We start from the raw sequence: 20,237 nt of genomic DNA on the forward strand, positions 1-20,237 counted from the left end.
ACCAGGTAGTATGCTAAACAGTGAGGATACAAAAGCAAGCAAAAAACAGTCCCTCCTCTCATGGAGCCCACAATCTAATGGCAGGGGGTATGGGAATGGATTAGGAGGAAGAACAGATGGCTGGAATTTACTAAGTAGAAAATCACTTTGGTGGCGATGTAGAAGACGGGCTGGAATGTGGAAAGAGCTGAAGCCTACCCATTTACCAAAATTCTTCCTCTTCCATAAAACCTGATCATGATAGCTAAAAGAGCTTTATCCTCCACAGCCATATGGCACTTACTCTATATGCCATGCATGGCTACTAATCATATACCACCCTGTAATATGTGTGTGTGTGTGTGTGTGTGTGTGTGTGTGTGTGTGTGTGTGTGTTAAAACCTCCAATATTTTATTGTAAGCATCTAGAGGACAGAGGAAGGAGGCCATGTGTTTTATATGTTTGATTCCAGGGTAGTACTGGTAAATATTTGACAACCAGCTCTTTAGAAAAAAAAAAGTACACACAGCACACTTTTACATTTAATCTGAATTATTAACATTTTATCCATTGCTTTCTTAAGTCTAGACAACTAACAAAACAACAAATTAACCCCAGATCTATAGTGTTTGCTGATTTCTGAGGAGTAAATGCTCATACTGAAAATTTGGCAGTTGATTAGTTCTGCCCCACTACTTTTTGCATACCTCATAACACCTACCTTGCACTGAGCTAGTTATAATAGGCAAATATTTGTTCAATGATCATTCAACGTTCCTACACAATCTTCAGGCTGACACCACTAACTCCTTATTCACCTTTATGTTAGCCTTCAAACTAGTTATTCACCTACCAAATAGCAGTAAGGGTTAGGGATGGTTTGTTGATTTGTTAATGAAAATATCATTTGCAAAAAAATTAATAGCTATACTTAAGTCTAGATTATTTCCATTGCATCTTCTTTCTCTAAATAACTTGACACTACTACTGAAGAAAAGTAAATTAATATAGAATGAATCAGTCATGTTCCCCAATAACTAGTAGGAAACTGCAAATTGATTATCTTCCCATGTCAATAATGACTCAGGTTGTCTTTTTCCCTTATTTAAGAATTTAGGTACTCCATTTGCCCTTTTCTTGTTTCTGTACACTTTCTCTATTCTGACAATCTGTGTCACTGCAATATCCACCACTCCCTTTAAGTAGTTCAAGTCTTCATTCGATTTAAATAACACTGACACATTCAGCTTTTTACAATACTCTACAATCATTTCCTTCCCTGGGCTGGTTTTGCTAAATTTTCATTACAAGTGGCATTAATTTTAATTAAAGTACTGACATTCATATAATTCATCATCATGATCAAAGAAGGTATTTATATAGTGCTTTAAGATTTGCAAAGCACATACTTATTTGTATGTGTGTACAGCACATGCATAGGTCTGTGTCTCCTGCCTTCAAGAAGTTTACAATCTAATTGGGCATATAAGGCACATGTGACACAACAACATTTAAAAGTCACCACAGGGTTCAGATACCAGGATCAAAGTGGGGTCTTAGTTCCAACTTCTAGTGCAGTCTGAAGCCTACAAGTGAATAAACAGGGCAAGAATAGCAGACTCAAGGGAAGTCTACAATTCTGTTGCTCTAAACCAGCAGTGCTGCCCAGCTGGCTGATAGAGACTGAGTCCAACAGCATTCTATTGTTACTCAAACCCAATCTCAGGTCAAGGACTTGCTGTGCTTGGAACAAAGTTTTGCCCTGGATCACAGTACTTTGGGAACACTGAAACCTTGCAGATTCCCAGCCTGAGCTGTCCCTGACAGCCCAGATAACACAACCCTCAATACCCCCAAGAAAGCAGCAATAGGATCAGTTCAGACCTTCCCTCTGAAAGTGTACAGAAGTTGGTCCTCACATCCAAGTCCAAAGTCAGAAAGCAGGCTGGGAAAATGAGTAAGCAAAAATAAAAGAATCCCACTATAAAAGGCTATTATGGTAACAGGGTCACTCAATGTACAAATCTAAAAAGAAGAAAATTACTGCAAAACATTGATAAGCAAAGCCTCAGAGGAAAACACAGCTTTGGCACAAATTCAACTAGAACGTCTGGAAAAGATGAAGAGTTATTTTAAAATGCTTTTATAAATTAAATGACAACTTTGAGGGAAACAATTAGAAAAGAAATTAGGGCTATGGAAGAGAATTTACAGCTTGGTGTAAGAGTTTGTAAAAACCTTAGTGTCTATCCAAAAGCCTTACACATATATCTCATATGAAGAGAGTCATGAAGTACTGGACATGGTAAGCATGAAATAAGATCAGAAAAAAATTAAACTGATTATATTTTAACAGACAGAAAATGACTACTGATCAACACAGTATGTCCAATCAGACCACCAGCTTACTATAAAAGCAAAGATCAATATCAAACTATAAAAATTAAAAAGAGAAGGCATAGAATACAACTGAGGCAACTACAACCCAACCTACTTAAACAAGCTGCTGATGTTGAAAAATGGTAAAGCGATGGAAGAAGCGACATCAACATAAACTATTAAGTTTTCTAAAAATATTTAACCAATACTACAATAAATAGGAGACCAAATGAGTGTAGGATTTGCCTCACCCAGCAAATGATTCATCTCTTTGCCAAATGGAGATATGGATAGCCAAGGGCAACAGTGAGTTAGAATACATACTCATTTAAAAATTTTTATGGAAAATGATGGCAGGAGACTGAGCAATGTCACCTCATAAAACAGTAAGGAGTGAAAAGAGTAATAAAAAAAAACCCTAAAGAAAGGTTGAAAAGGTTGAAAAGTTAGACCCAACTAAGGAAAAATCAGCTCAAGGGCATTTAAGGATGAAATCAGAAGCCAGGAAACAAACTGATGAAAAATAGAAAATATCTATAAAGACTTTTTAAAAATTCTTTTAGCCATTAGCAACAATGGAACTCAAGATTTGGACTCTGCTGTCACCACTGTACTGCCTGAGGAAATAAAATAAAATAGCACTAAAGAAAACAAGGATGGAAGAGTAGTTGGACTAAATCAATTATAAACAAAATGAGATCCACAGCAGAGGTGACAAAAGTTTGAGGACATTAAGTAATTGATTTTCAAGGTACCTGAAAAAGGAGAGGATATCAAAGACTTGGAAAAAATTTTCAGACATTACTGTATTAAGAAAAAGAAGTTACAAAGGAAATATTAATAACCCTCCACCTATGTGCCTACTTTCCCTACAAAGTTTTTTTTAATAACCTATACACACAAAGGGAATCCTTGATGAAGGTTTGAAAAGGGAACATGAAGGTTTCCATATAGAAAATGCCCAGCAGCACACATATTTACAATCACATCAATGACAGAAAAGTAGAGAAAATACTACAAAAAAAGTACAGAAAAGATCTCTTTGTGTTTCAGTTTATTCATTATAATAAGCATTTAACTGAGTAGAGAAAAATGCTACCCTAAAAGTTCTCTGTCAAAAATGTGTTTCCTTTAGCAATAAGAGAAGAAAAAGAAATTGAAGGTATTAAAATAGGCAAAGAAGAAACAAAGCTATCACTCTTTGCAAATGATATGATGAGATACTTAGAGAATCCTAGAAATCAAGTAAAAAACTACTTGAAATAATAAACAACTTTAGCACAGTTGCAGGCTATAAAATAAACTCATATAAATCATCGGCATTTCTATATATTACCAACAAAGCCCAACAGCAAGATATAGAAAAAGAAATTCCATTTAAACTTACTGTAGGCATCATACAATATTTAGGAGTCTACCTCCTGAAACAAACCCAGGAACTATATGAACACAATTACAAAATACTTTTCACACAAATAAAGTCAGATCTAAATAACTGGAAAAACATCAGTTGGTCATGGGTAGGCTGAGCTAATATAATAAAAATGACAATTCTACCTAATTTACTTATTCAGTGCCATACCAATCAAATTACCAAAAAATTATTTTATAGAGTTAGAAAAAATAATAACAAGATTCATTTGGAAGAACAAAAGGTCCTGAATATCAAGGGAACTAATGAAAAGAAATGGAGGGGAAGGTGGCCTATCTGTTCCAGATCTTAAATTGCACTATAAAGCAGTAATCACCAAAACTGCTTGGTACTGGCTAAGAAATAAGAGTGGTGGATCAGTGGAATAGATTAAGTATGCCAAACACAGTAGTCAATGACTATAGTAATCTATTATTTGATAAACCCAAAGACCCCAGCTTCTGGAATAAGAACCCACTCTTTGAAAAAACTGCTGGAAAACTGGAAAAGAGTATGGCAGAAACTAGGCATAGACAAATCTCACACCATATACCAAAATAAAGTCAAAATGGTTCATGATTTAGATATAAAGGCTGATACTGTAAGCAACTGGGAGAGCAAGGAATAGTTTACCTATCAGATTATGGAGAACAGAAGAATTCATGACCAAACAGGAGATACAGAACATTATGAAAAGCAAAATGATAATTGATTACATTAAATTGAAAAGTTTTTGCACAAAGCCAATCAACTAAGATTAGAAGGAAGTAGAAAATTGGGAAAGAATTTTTACAACCAGTCTCTCTGATAAGGGCCTCAGTTCTAAAATATATAGAGAATTAAGACAAATTAGTAAGAATACAAGTCATTCACCAATTGATAAATAGTCAAAGGATATGAACAGGCAGTTCTCAAATGAACAAATTAAAGCCATCTATAGTCATATGAAAAAATGCTCTAAATAACTATTGATTACAGAAATGCAAATCAAAACAACTCTGAGGTACCACATCACACCTATCAGATTGGCCAAGACGACAAAACAAGAAAATGATAAATGCTGGAGAAGATGTGGGAAAATTGGAACACTAATGCATTGTTGGTGGAGTTGTGAAATGATCCAACCATTTTGGAGAACAATTTGGAACTATGCCCAAAGGGCTATAAAAATGTGCATACCCTTTGACCAGCAATAGCACTTCTAGGTGTATCCCAAAGAGATCATAAAATGGGAAAAGGATCCACATGCACAAAAATATTTATAGCAGCTCTTTTTGTGGTGGCCAAGAATTGGAAATTGAGAGGATACCCATCAATTGGGGAATGGCTGAGCAAGTTGTGGTATATGAATGTAATGGAATATTATTGTACTATAAGAAATGATGAACAGGCAGACTTCAGAAAAATCTCGAAAGACTTGTATGGTCTGATGCTGAGTAAAGTGAGCAGAACCAGGAGAGCGTTGCACACAATAAAAGCCATGTTGTGCAATAACTAATATTGATAAACTTAACCCTTCCCAGCAACACAAGGATCTAAGACATCTCCAAAGGCCTTGTGATGGAAAATGCTATCCACATCCAAGAACTATGGAATTTGAATGCAGATCAAAGCATACTATTTGCTATTTTTTTCTCTGTTAAGTTTTGTTTCCTCTTTCTGGTGGTTCCTCCTATTGGTTCTAATTCTTACTTACAACATCACTAATGTGAAAATATGTTTAATAGGAATGTATATGTATAGCCTATATCTGATTGTGCACCATTTGGGGGAGGGTGGTGGGGAGGGAGGGGGAGAAGAATTTGAAACTCAAAGGCATATGGAAGTGATTGTTGATAAATCAAAATAAATTAATTTAAAAGTAAAAAAAAAAGTGTTTCCTATGCATGTCAAAATCATAAGAGATTCTTTGAAAGGTCTAACAACAGAAATAACTTTTATATTATCTTCATATTTTTAATATCAACTGAGACACAAAAAAGAGAGATGCAATTTTACCAAAAGTGTTTGCCACTGTTATGAACAATGATCAACATACACAAAAGAGGAGCTTAGTATAGAAAGTGAGGTCTTCCAGATATTCATGTTTGTAGAAAATGTTGTGTTGCCTGCATCAAGCCCTAGAACATTATACAGTCTTATCAAAAGGTAACCAACTAATCACACAGAAAAAAAAAAGTACATAGTATTGAAGGAACATCCCATAAAGCTCGTCAATCAGTGCATTACAAATTGGACAGACATGCATGGACCAAAACTGAATATGAGTAGAGTGGACTAGATTGTTTTGGAGAAACCATGCAGTCTTTTTAATGACCCCATATTTGCAACTGAAACAAAGCCCCATATTTTTAACCATAATAGTTTCACCAGCAATGCTGTCTGGTTACAAGTCACAATTAAAGTCAGTGGTCACCCAAACCGTAATGGAGACAATAATGATAGACTGCAACATATCAATCAACAAGAACTTATTAAGCACTTACTATATGCCAGGCACTGTGCTAAGCACTGGGAATACAGATGAAAAAACAAAAACAGCCTTTGCCCTTAAGGAATTTACATTGAATGAATAAGACAACACACATAAATCAGAATACAGAAGACAAAAACAGAGTAGATGAAAGGTAATTCAGAGAGGAAGGCACTAGCAGCTAGGTAGACTAGGAAAGGATTCCTGGAATATGTGGGATTTGGGTCTTGAAATCAGGGAAACTAAGAACAAAGGTGAAAGGGTAAAGCATTACTGTGTGGAGGACAGCAAGGCTGGGAGACAGGAGATGTAAAATCATGTCTGGGGTACAAGTAAGCCAGTTAAAGAAAATTAGAAAGGTAGAAAGGGAACCAGGTTGTGAAGAGTTTTAAATGCCAAACAGAAGACTTTATATCTGACAATGAAGAACTGAACAAGAGAAATAGTGTAAAGAATGTCATTAAAGAAAACGTATGATTCAAAAGGGTTAGCCAATCATGTGGTAACAGTGAAGGATAAACAAAAGAAAACTCAAGTACTCCAGTGGCATCAACACATGTCAAGAGAGCAAGCTATAAATCAATCATCAATAAGCTGTTAAGTACACACATAAGTACATACAAAATAATACAAGGTAACAGAGGAGGGAGACATTAGCAACTGGGGGAGAGCAGGAAAGACCTTATATAGAAGGTGGCATTGAGCTGAGCTTTCAAGAAAATTAGGGATTCTAAAAGGAAGAGGTGAGGAAGGAATACCTTCCAGGCATAGTTTAACACCAGGAGAAAAGCAAAGAGACAGGAGATAAAATGTCATATGTGAGGAATAGCAATAAGGACAATTTGGATTTATCATAGAGCATATGAAGGTGAACAGTCCGTAATAAAGCTAGAAAGGTCAGTTAACGCTAGATTGTGAAGATTTTTAAATGCCAAACATAAGAGTTTGTATTTGCTCCTAGTGGCAATACACAGCCACTAGAGTTTATTAAGGAAGAGAGAGACAGTTAGCCTTGGGCTTTAAGAATTTCATTTTGGCAGCTGAATGGAGATTAAAGGTAAGAGAAACTTGAGCAGAGGACATCAACTAGAAGGTTGTTGCACTAGTCCATGACAGAAATGAGGAGTCCTTGACTAGCATAATGAACATGTGACAAGACATAAGGAGACAAATATAATAAATGTTCTGAAGGTAAAATTTATATGATTTGGCAACTGATTGGGTAAGTGGTATGAGGGGGAGACAAATATAGTAAATGTTCTGAAGGTAAAATTTATATGACCTGGCAACTGATTGGCTAAGTGGGGTGAGGGAAAGTGAGAAACTGAGGATGACTCAAATTGCAAACCTAGCTAATGGGTAAGATGGTGCTGTTCTCAGCAAAAATAGAGAAGTATGGAAGAGAACTTTATGGAAACTTTTGACAAGATAATGAATTCTGGTTTAGATATCTTAAGTTCAAAATGATTTGCTTGAGTCTAAAGCATTAAAATCTAAAGGCTGACCTTAGGAGAGAGACTAGATCTGGATACATAGATTTGGGATTCATCTACACAGCGATGATAATTAAATCCATGGAAATTGATGATATCACCAAGAGAAAAGAGACAGAAGAGAACCTAGGACAAACATATGGAGCAGTAGTTAGGAAGTAGAATTTTGATTAAGATCCAGAAAATAAGAATGAAAAGGAGCCATCAGATAGAAGAACCAATATGATGTCACCAAAGACAAGAAGACAGGTGGTCAAGAGTGTCAAATGCTGCAGAAAGGTCAAGAAGGATGAAGAATGAGAAAAAGCCATATGATTTTGGCATATTTTTTAAATGCACAGAAGAAAACAGAAGAAAGCACAAATGGGACAGATTCGAAAATAACACGAAGAATTAATCATGTGCTTTTAAAAAAAACAATATGAAACAAATTTATTGTTTCTTAAAGAATACCTTTTTATGTCATTATACATGTATGGAAAGGCTCTTTTTGATGTTTTAAGTTCATAATGAATTTCTTTTTTAATTAGGAGATCACTGGAAACTTTGGAGATAGCAATTTCAGTTGAGTGATGAGACTGGAAGCAGAATTCAAAGGTCTGAATGAGTGACAGGAAAGGAAATAGAAGCAATAAGAAGAGACAGCTTTTTCTAGGAGTTAGACTGGAAAGGAAAGATTAGATAGATAGATAGATAGATAGATAGATATGTATATATAGGATAATAACTTGAAGAGGAGGTAGTGTCAAGTGAGGTTTTTTTAGGGATGGAAGAGACTGACTTATTTGAAGGAAGACAGAAAGAATCAGTAGATAATGAGAGATAGAAAATAAGGGGAGAAGGAGAATGATCATGGGGACATTCTGTTGGAAGAAATGGAAGGGGATGGGGTCAAAGGTATACATTAGAAGGATTGGATAGGATTAAGAAAAGGGCTTTAGGTGAGGCTGTAGTAAAAGAGAAGAGAATGAAAAATGAAGTATGTCAAGGAGTTCTGAGATGAAGAAAAGAGGACAAGACAGAGCTCATGGCAAATGTCCTCTATTTTCTCAGTAATGTATGATGCAACAATGTCCTCAGCTGAGAGGGTAGGGGGAGGGAGAGGTATGGGAGGCTTTAGGAGGAAAACTAAGGTTTGGAATGGATGCTGTGGGGAATTCAAAAGAGGTACCTCTCAGAGTTTGGCTAAATTTTAGTCATCAAATTTGGAACTGTTAATATAGATTGCATTGTAATCAGAGGGTACTAGGATCATGGCATTAAGAGATATTTAGAGTTGTGAGATGTGGTAATGGAGGGAATTTGTTAAAATTATCAGCCAATTTCTATTAAATCCTAGACTCAATTACTCTGGGTCCCACACATATTTTGAGAAGCTGATCCTTCATCTTTTTACAGAGTTTAACTGAGTTTTTTTCTCTAGTTGTAGTAAATTTTTGGAGGGGGGAGGGAACCTAAGTATTCTTGAAATGACACCAATTTTTATGAGATAATTTAGCTAATTTATATTCCAAAAGTATAAAGGCATATACATCTTTAAAAACACAAAACATTTAGAAGAGACTTAAGTAGGAACTTGAAAAAATTTACATATGTGTGCATACACATATACATATGTGCATGTAGCAACATTTATGTAAAATTTCAATAAGGCACAAATATGGGGAAAATATGAAACATTATTAGTTCCATTGAAAGTCAACATATCTCAATATAAAAGTGATTTCTATAACTAGGTAATGTTATTGCCCTGTATTCTTGGGAGAAAAAACACTTCATAAACCAACATTTGTAACTCACAAAATGCTTTTATTTTACCATAATTCTAAATTTTGAAGTACTATTTCACAAAACTTGTTCTGTTAAAATGACTTTAATCACCTTGTGGTAAATACATATGTAAACATACAAGTAGCAAACTATCCCATTCAAGCAAAAGTAAAAGTTTTTAATAGCATATAAAAAAGTAATAAATTTATTATTTTTTCAAATCATTGCCAATAAAGGATACAGAATAGTTTTCGCCATTCATTTATGTAATCTTAATTTTAGAGTTTAATTCTACTCATTACCACGTGTATAGCAATATCTACTCTGGACAAAATGAATATAACTGAAAACTTACTAAAAATCTAATGATAATGATAGACTAAATATTATAATTTATTATGATCCTCTAAAATGTAACCAAAATGTGACAGCTGCAGAAAACCCACATTTTTCTTGATTTTAATAAGATGTTTAAAATGCCAAAAAGGAAATTACATTTATCTGCTCACTGTTGATAATGATTATCTACAATTCTCAATTCTTAGGAATTTGCTGGCATTAAGTATATAATAAAAATTGCCTTTTACTTTTAATAGTCTGCTTACAGTGATTATAATGAAGTTTTTTGGTCTGGTAAGTAAGTTACACTTTACATACCTTAAAAGTAGAAAGTCCATAAAGTCTTGTAGTATGAACTGTTTCTTGGGAAATATTTGTTATGTTAGTTATAAAGTCTTCAAGATATTTACAGGCTTGTTCCAGGTGTGTTGTGTTTATGATGATTTGCACTAGCTACAAAACACAAAATATATCCGGTAAAATGCAGGGTACATGACCCAAAGCCATCTGATTTTAAAAACAGGATTACTGTTTCCGACAACTGCACCATCACTACATAATTATAGCATCACAGGATACAACTGATTAACTACTGATTTTGAAAGTCTTTTGCAAATAATGCCTATGAAGGATACAACAGTAAAGAATAAAAAAGTTAAAAATAATCTAAGCCCTGCCAATTAATTTAAAATAACTTAAATATATTTTTAAGTGTTTCTTTTCCAATTACAAAGCAGCAAAATGCAATTCCCAAATTTTGCCACTGAATCTGTGGCAACTACAAATATATACATTCCGATCTCTACTGTCATCTACTTTACTTTATGTAAATTATTTCCCTTCATATATTCTCTGACTGGGCATTGGTTTGTTTTTAGTTTAAAACATAATACCTTGATATTAACTGATATAAAACTGAAACAAAGCTAATTTTATAATGCCATAATCAACATTAGTAGATTTTTATGACAACTATTCCAACTAAGAAACCTTAAGCTGCATGTATTTCTTAAACCTACCTCTGTCAGACCTATGTGAGGCTTTTTAATAAGGTTCTGTAAACAGCTACTCAAAGTTCTTGTCAGCAGCAGATTTGTCGATTTTCTAAGCATGTCATCAATTTCTGTCGAACTAAAAGCAAAAGTTATTCTAAAGCTTTCCCCAAATTAAGAATACTTTACTAAGAAAACTTTAATACATAAAAACCAAAGTAAATTATTCTTTGGGCAGAGGGAGAAGTAAATAAACTAATATCTTCTCCAACTGGCATTACAATTCATCATTATCTGTTGATGCGTGAGATTATAAAATTAAAAGTTCTTCCCCAAAAAAATCCTTATTTTTCTCAAATTCACACAAGTTTGAATAATGTCTAATCCAATTCTTCTCAAAAGAATTTGTTTATAAATAAGCTTTTTAAATAGCTATCTTATTTACATAATTCAAGTCATCGTAATCCCAGGTTTATGAAAAGACAGAAACAAATCACAGTTACATTTAACTTACAAAAGTGTCATCTTCAATTAAATACAATATTTATATATGCTATGCCTATTATTTATTCTTGTTTCATTCAATTAAAAATGCTGACCAACAAAAAGGGTACATGGCAACTATAGTTGGGACAGAGAAAAGATCTATTTCTTACCAGTTGGAGGAAAGAGAGAAAGCAATTTCTGACAGGCAGCTATATGGTACAGTGGGTATTTGCACTAGACTTGGAATCAGGAAAACCTGAGTTTATTCAAATCCTTCATTAGACAATTACTTGACCAAATTATTTATTTCCAATGATATTCTTCAATAAAAAAATAGATTTCATAGATTTCTTGAATTAGACATCAGACACATTAGTGCAAACTAATCATATGATATTTGCCAACACTTCACTAGTTTTTAAAGCTAGCTCTCCAAAGATTATTCATTCTCAGATACTAACCCTGAAACTTCACTAAGTTGTAACCAAGAATATAATGCCTTGGTAATAGCAACATGATCCAAATAGCTAGGATTCCTATAGCCTTGGTCAAAAATGATTGCACATGATCCTACTACTCAAACTTTTTATTAAAATAAATGTTCATTAAAACAACTAAGTATAAATATTTATTAGTCACCAAAAGTATTTTTAAATACCCAATAAGAGAAAAATTTAAAGAAAGACAAATACTTAGGTGCCATCAAGTACTAATCTCACTACTACATGACAGTTCTCAGTTGCTGCTTAATCTAATCCTCTTTTTCTTCCAGATTTTGTAGAACTAGTTCACCTTGAATATTTACATCTCAAGCCAAAAATTCCAAGGCATGTGCAAGACTCATGTTGCTTTGAGGGCAAGTTGGTATCATAAAGTTCTTACAGAAGGCTTTATTTGTTAGTGCCATCTTAGCCACAAGCAATCTATGTAGGGGTGGGGAACCTGCAGCCTGGAGGCCACATGTGGCCCTCTAGGTCCTCAAGTGCAACCTTCTGACTGAATCCAAACTGCACAGAACAAATCCCCTTAATAAAAGGATTTGTAAACTTGGACTCAGTCAAAAGGCTTCACCCAAGGACCTAAAAAGCTGTAGGTTCCCCACCCCTGTTTTGCCCTAACTGAATAAAGGTCTTCCTCCAATTACTTCTACCCTCCTCTACTTGAAATCCCTGGTTCAGCTCAATTTTCACTTAAGAGTTAAAGACCATGACCTGTGGCTTTCTTTATGCGGAGGGTTTATATAAAGCAGTTTTTGCTAATCCTGAGGAGATATCTTAGGTCACCGTTAACCTCTATAGGTAGATTTTCTGAGCTTTCAGGGATTCTGCAACATTTTTTCTTCCACAAGCAAAAGAAGGAAAAGGAAAATCACAACTACCAACAGCCTACATTTACTGGTATAACCTCCCTAAAACTGTCATTTTCCCCAACAATAGGAAGCTTTGGCACCTTTCTGCCTTTAGTTTGTATAATTCCTGATCTTGAAATCATATTCATTAAACATTAACCTGCAAACTCTCTTGCAATTTTTTTAAAGACTAGCCTTTGATATCACCCTGTTTTTAAAGAAGCCATGACACTCTCCATAGACTGAAACATGCTTTGAGTAAGAATTCTGAAACACAGATAATTTTTCTAAAAACCTATTACTGATAAAACATTATTGGGAATACAAAATATTTTAATATATGGATATATGACATATAATGTACACATGTGTATCTGTATAAAATAAACACATACAATATAGATAAGTAAATGAAATAAGATTAAGATTTTCTAAATAACTATTTTGTTTATGCCATTTTTTCATTCTGAATTCCTTTATATTCCTCTAATAAAGTAGCAAAACACAGATAACTTATTTAGGAGAAAATTGTTTTTAAAATATAATAAGCGTACTATTAAATGTAAACTAAAATAAGTTACAGAACATTTTATCTAAGATGGAAAAATAATTTGAAAACCTTTCTTCTGGGAAACTTAGCAATGTTTTTTCCTTCTGAAATAATAAGATTTTACATATAATGAATGTAGTGAGATGACAGTTTTAAGAAATGGGGCCTTAGGGAGGAATATAACCATGGAAATATAATTAATAATCTGTTCTACTTGTAATATATTTATAGTTCATGTGGCAATTATGCTTTGACTCTACCCTGTAAACTGATCAAAACTAAAGTGCCTTTCCTAAGCAATTATATCTGTACACATTTTATAGGCTTGTTAGTATATTAAGCACCAGTCCTGTGATTGAGAAGTCAACATTAATATAAAATAAAAGTTACTTATTAGCACTTGTAAATTTACACAGTATAAATAACAATGTGTTAAAAATAGTTTACATCTAAATAGAAGAGAATGGGGTAGGTGACAGTATAGATTCAGAACTCCAGATTTAAGAAATTATTCTACTCAGGTAGAACCAAATTATAGTAAAATTTGTTTCATTTTATTACATCTGAGCCCACATAAGAGATTAATACCTGTATTCTGTCCATTTCTAAACCATTATAGGAATCCCCTAATCCGGTATTTTCAAAAATCGCACTAGAAGTCACAATAATATCTTTATGGAAGTATGCAACCATCATTCTTTATTTTATGCATTGTTTATTTATACAAATATAAACTGTGTAACAAAGATAAATAGAGATAAGAGATAACTGCTTCATCTGATAAGTTCAAGTCAATAAGCCCAAACAAACTCCATCACAGCATACTGAAAGAAATAGCAGCTGTTACTGCTGAACTACCCATTAGTAATTTCTGAAAGACCATGGAGATGGAGAAGAGTACTATAGGGTTGAAGACAGACAAAAACATTTGATTTCCCAACTTTCAAAAAAGGAAAGAGTCTGTAAACTACAGAACACTGAGCTTGACCCTTAATTCTACAATTCATTATTAAAGGAATGGTTAATTAACACCTAGAAAATGAAGCAGTAATCACAAAGTGTCATAGCTTGATCAAGAACAAATAATGCCAGACTAATCTCATTTCCTTTTTTTGAAAGGGATACTAGAAAGTTAGATGAAGGGTATACTAAAGATACAGTTTGCCAATATTTTAGTGAAGCTTTTAACAAAGTTTCTCAACCTATCCTTGTGAAAGAGATAGAGTTGGGTTAGAGTTAGATAATAGTACAATTAAAGGAATTTGAGGGTGGTTGAATAGCCAGGAAGTCATTAATGGTTTACAGACAACTTGGAAAGTTTCTAGAAACATGTCCCTTGAGTATGTGTTACTTAACATTTTATCAATGATTTGTATAAAGGTATCCATAACATGCTTATCAAATTTGCAGATGACAAAGTTTAGAGTGACAGCTCAAATGCCTGTCATTTATCAGATCCATTTAGTCAGCACAGAGAAGTAAGGACACTAGGATGATAAAGGGCACTTTGATCATGCCTATGAGGACTGTTTAAAAGAACTGGGGATATCTAGCCTAGAGAAGACTTTGATAATTGTCTTCAAGTATCTGAATGATAGAAGAGGGATTAGACTTGTTCCTTTTGGCCCATGAGGGAGAATTAAGACCAATGGAAAGAAGTTTCAAAGGCACAGTTTTAGGCTCAATGAAAGGAAAAGCTGCCTAATAATTACAGCTGTCCCAAAGTAGAATGAGCTATGACCAGAGTTAGAGGGCTCCCCCTCACTAGAAGCCTCTAGACAAAGGCTGAATGACTAACTAGTTCTAGATGTTGAAGAGAAGATTCTCATTCAAATTCAGATTAGTTCACATGAATATAGGGTCAAAAATTTGGAGCAGGCAGGGACCTCTGAAGTCAACTATTCCAAACCCCTCATTTTACAGGTAAGGAAACTGAGACCCAAAGAGCTTAAGGCCACACAAATATACAGAAACTCCCAAACCTCTTTTAGAAAATTAGCAAAAAATAATTTTAGTGTCTTGATCTCACTTGAGTAAAAGATATAAAGATATAATCAGTTTTCCTTTGAATAAAAGACTTAATATTGAAGAGATAGTGTCCTGGTCTAAAATCCTCTAAATTCATTTTTATTATCATCCAGTCTCCCTTGCAAGGCCTTCATTCATGTCATATCTTGGGCCCTATTTTCTTTTCTATCTATATTATTTCACTTGGTAATCTCATCAGCTCCTATGGGTTCAATAATATCTCTATATAGATAATTCTCAGATCTGTACATCTAGCACTGGTCTCTCTCTTGAGCTAGTTACACATCACCAACTACCTCTTAACTATCCCAAACTACAAAGTAGCTTAGAATATGGTATTCCAGAGGATAAAGGACATAGGCTTACAACCAAGAATCATTTACTGAGCAAAATTAAGCATAATCCTACAGGAGGAAAGTGGATTTTTAATGAAATAGAGGACTTCTAAGCATTCCTGATGAAAATATCAGAGGCTGCTTACTCAATTTTGAAGTTCAAATACAGAATGCAAGGGAAACATAAAAAAGTAAACATGAACGGACAATGATAAAGGATTCTAAACAAGGATAAACTGCTGACATTCAAATATGAGAAGATGGCACATGTCTCCTCTGAGTCCTATCATCATCAATCTAATGAGTCTTAGAGTCTAATGAGACAGAAGGCATGGGAGTAGTTCTATTATGCACTGATAATCTTTAAAAAAAAAAAGAAAAGAAAAGAAGGGGAAGAAAACCTTTGGGGGACAGGGAGAAGAAGAGAAAGAAAACTTATAGAAAATTATCTCACATAATTGGGAAGCATAAATATAAGACTAGGCGGACAACAAGGAAGAGGGAGCAGCTGACACTTCACCTTTCCATCTGAACTAGACAAAAACAAAAACACATACAGTTGAACAAAGATATAGATAGATAGATAGATAGATAGATAGATAGATAGATAGATAGATAGATAGATAGATATTTCATTTATCTTTGACAGGGAAATAGAAATGGGGAGAGAGAAGGCAGAAGGGGGAATCAGAAGGAGAGTGAATTAACGGAATGATTGGTCTTAACAAAACAAACTCTTTAAATAAAGATGTACAAAAATATTTAAAGCTTTTTTGGAGGTGGCAAAGAATGGGAATCTGAGGGAGTGACCATTAATTAAGGAATGGTTAAACAAGTTATGGTGTATAAATCTGATGAAATACCATTGTACTGTAAGAAATGACAAATGGACTGGTTTCAGAGAAACCTAGGAAGACCTGTATGAACTGATGCAGAGTGAAGTGAACAGAACCAGGAGAACAATTTATATAATGACAACAATGTCATAAAAGAAAAACTACTCTGAAAAACTCAGGGACTCTGATAAGCAAAATGACCAACCATGACTCCAGAGGACTAATGATGAAACATGCTACCTATCTCCCAATAAAGAGGTTAAAGACCCAAGAGTGCAAAAGAAGACATATCTATGTGTGTATATATACACATACATATACACAGATACATACAGACATTTATAATTTTTCTTTTCTTTTTTGGGGGGGAGGTGAGGCAATTGGGATTAAGTGACTTATCCAGAGTCACACAGCTAGTGAGTGTTATATGTCTGAAGCCAGATTTAAACTCAAGTCCTCCAGATTCCAGGGCTGGTGCTCTATCCACTGCACCACCTAGCTGCCCCTAATTTTTCTTTTTTACATAGCCAATGAGGAAAAATGTTTTGTTTGACTTTAAATGTTTCTAAGGTTTTTTTTTAATTCATTCTCAAATTGGGGGTGGGGAGAGGATAGATATTTGCTGACTGAAAAAAAGAAAATTTAATGTAAAAAAAGATAAGGCTCTTCATAACCTGTCTCCTTTCCACTTGAGTAGGGGATGGGGATGTTGAAAGATGAGTGGAGGATGGATTGGAGTGGGGATAGACTTGAAGCAGGAAGACCAGGTAAGTGGCAATGAAGATTTGAATTAAGGTTATTAACCATATGAGTGGAGAGAAGAGGACATATACAAGAGATACTATGAAGGTAGAAATGAAAAGATTTGGCAATGGACTAGATGAAGGGAAGAGAGTGAGAGTTAGAAGTTGAGGATCACACAGGTTATGACCTGGGTCAACTGTGGGTACTGCCCTTGACAGTAATAGGGAAGTTCAAAAAAGGGGAAATTTAAGGCGAGGGGAATATACTGAATCTTGTTTTGGACATGTTGAGTTTGAGATGCCCACAGGATATATAATTTGAGATATCCAAGTGGTAGTTGGTGATGATTAACTCCAGTTCATATGAGAGGTAAGAGCTAGATATTCAGAACTGGGAAGCATCCACACAGAGATAATAATTGAAGTCGTGGTGGCTGATGAGATCACCAAGTTAGATAGCAAAGAAAGAAAAAAAGCAGCTCAGGACAGAACTTTGAGGGACTCTCACAGTTAGCAGACATAACATGGATGAAGAGCCAGAAAAGGAGACTGAAAAGGAGCAGTGGAACTAACAGAAGGATAACCAAATGAGAACAGTGTTTCAAACACTTAGAGAGAAGAGAGTATTCAGGAGGAAATTATCAACAGAGTCAAATGCTATAGAGAGGTCAAGAAGAATAGGGACTGAGAAATGGCCAATAGATTTGTCAATTAAGAAACCAATGGTAACTTCTGAGGGAGCAGAAGCCAGATTACAGAAGGTTTAGAGGAGAATAAAAAGAAGAGGGAATAGGTACCACATGTAGAAGGTACCACACACGGCAGGTACCATATGTAGAAGGTTTTCTCAAGGAGCTTGGCCACAAAGGAGAGAAGAGATAAAGGATATTAGCTAGTGGGAATGATAAGATCAAATTAGTTATTTAAGGATAGGGGAAATATAGGCATATTCATTAGGTAGGAAAAAAGGAACCAGTAGATTCAAAATGAAGTTGATAAAAAAAATGGGGAAGATTATGAAGGCAAACTTCTAGAGAAGTCAGGAGAAAAACAGGAACAATTGTGCAAGTAGAGGTCTTGCCCTTGACAAGGGGCTCTCTGTTCATAGGAGACTGAAAAGAAGGAGAAAATAATTGTAGACTGATCTGAAATGAGGAAGAGTGAAGACAGAAAAATTCATGAGAAATGGCTTCTATTTCTTTCCAGTGAAGTATGAGGTTAGATCCTTAGCTGAGAGGTAGGAGGAAGGGATACCATGCAACACTTGGAGAGAGATGAAGTTTGGAATAGCTGATGCATTAAGTGGGATAGTAAATCAATTCAGAAGGAATAGAGTCTTTGCCAACTGATAGGCTGAGGTAGAGGGAGGGCCATGCAAAACTTGAAGAGAGAATAAGCATTTATATAGTGCCTACTATGTGTCATGCACTGTGCTAAACACTTTTTACAAATATTATCTCATTTGATCCTCATAATAGCCCTGTAACGGAGGTTCTGTTATTATCCCCATTTTCAAGTTGAGGACACTAAGGTAAACAGAGTTTGCAACTTGCCCAGGATCACATAGTTAGTTTCTGAGGCCAGATCTGAACTCAGGCCTTCCTGATTCCAGTCCTAGTCTCTAGACATTTGTGCCACCAGATGCCTCTAGCTGAAGAGAGATAAGAAGGTTTGGAACAATCACTGCACAGAATGGGGTATAGAATTAATCCAGGATAAATAAAATGTTTGCCCTGATATAGTGAGAACCCAGTTGAGATTAGGTATGTTTATAGTGGATCCAATCATTACAATTTTGGGGGGGGATGAATAGGAGGAAAGGAAACAGATTATGGGAGTAATCCCAGGTTGAGGTTTGGCAAGTTATGATCAGAGATCAGAGAAGGGAATGAGGGATTAAAAAGTAGTATGAAGTATAGAGTTGAGTTGATTCGGCAAGGGCTCAAGATGGGGAAAGGAAGAGAATGTAGCTAGAGCAAGGATGATGGTCTGGGAAAGAACAGAGGGGTAGAGGAACTGGAGACTGTGATAAAGATGAAAAATGAGGTTCTGGGTTGTGAAGCACAAAATAAGGCAGAATGATAAATATAATCAGGAAAAGGAATTTTGGGGTTTGTGAACAAGGAAGGGGGATATCTTTGCTGATATACTGTTTAACACGGCCAGTGTGTGTCAATATAATGGATCATGTAAGTGACTGATGGCAAAATCAAGGATATGATCATCTCTATGGAGAGCAGAAATAGAGTACAGGAGTAGTTCATGGGAACTGAGTAGACTGAGTAACTTTATTTGATCAATGCAATGACCTATCATGATTCCACAGAATGAATGAAATATGTTTTGCAGCTCACGACAGAAAGGTAATGGACTGAAAGAGCAAAGTGAGATATACATTTCCGAGTCATGGTCAAAGTGTGGGTTTGTTTTGCTTAACTACGTTAATTTGTTATAAAGGAGAGCTTTTTTAATTTTTGGAATGAGAGAACATTAAAGATGGTAGTAATAACAGCAATGATAAAAAAGAAATAAATAGCAAAAATGAAACATTTCAAATGCATAGAAGAGATATGGAGTTTCAGAGAGAAACAGTCAAGTAGGGCAGCTATGGAATCAATGCACTGAATATATTATATTCTTTTAAAAAGCGAGCTATATATAATGAGAATCTGTAGTTTCATATGCAATCCTCCATTTTGTTCTTTGTATATGGAAATATTCATTTTTGTGTGTGTTCATCAAGTTCAGAATAAAATATTTTAAATTTCTGAAAGAAGAAAAATATTTTAATTACTTAGTCAATAACACCTAATTTTAGTAAGTTGACATCAGATTCATCTAACACAAATAAATACTAACATACACAAAAACTATTCTCTACTACAATTCTTTTTTGATGTTCCATCACTACATGGAAGTGACCCTGGCTTTTCAAAGGCTATCTCTTTCAGCAGTTTTGTTTGAGGACCAGCCCTGCTCAGTTTAGGAACCCTCATTACCAGAGATTTAGCCACTAGGTGATTTTTTTGTTTTTATTTTTGCTACTGCTATATATTCATTACGGAATTAGAGAA

At 34.8% G+C, this 20,237-nt stretch overlaps 1 protein-coding gene across 1 annotated transcript in view; it reads right to left on the reverse strand.

The window, feature by feature from the left end:
- Positions 1–20,237, reverse strand: part of EXOC6 (exocyst complex component 6) — a 210,049-nt gene that overhangs the window by 88,758 nt on the left and 101,054 nt on the right. Inside the window, 2 exon segments of the mRNA XM_020964121.2 lie at positions 10,164–10,298; positions 10,865–10,976. Of these exon segments, the coding sequence (XP_020819780.1) occupies positions 10,164–10,298; positions 10,865–10,976 (247 nt within the window).

This window comes from Phascolarctos cinereus, unplaced genomic scaffold (assembly GCF_003287225.1).
Source record: "Phascolarctos cinereus isolate Bilbo 61053 unplaced genomic scaffold, phaCin_HiC Scaffold_3;HRSCAF=262, whole genome shotgun sequence".
Taxonomy (NCBI): Eukaryota; Metazoa; Chordata; class Mammalia; order Diprotodontia; family Phascolarctidae; genus Phascolarctos; species Phascolarctos cinereus.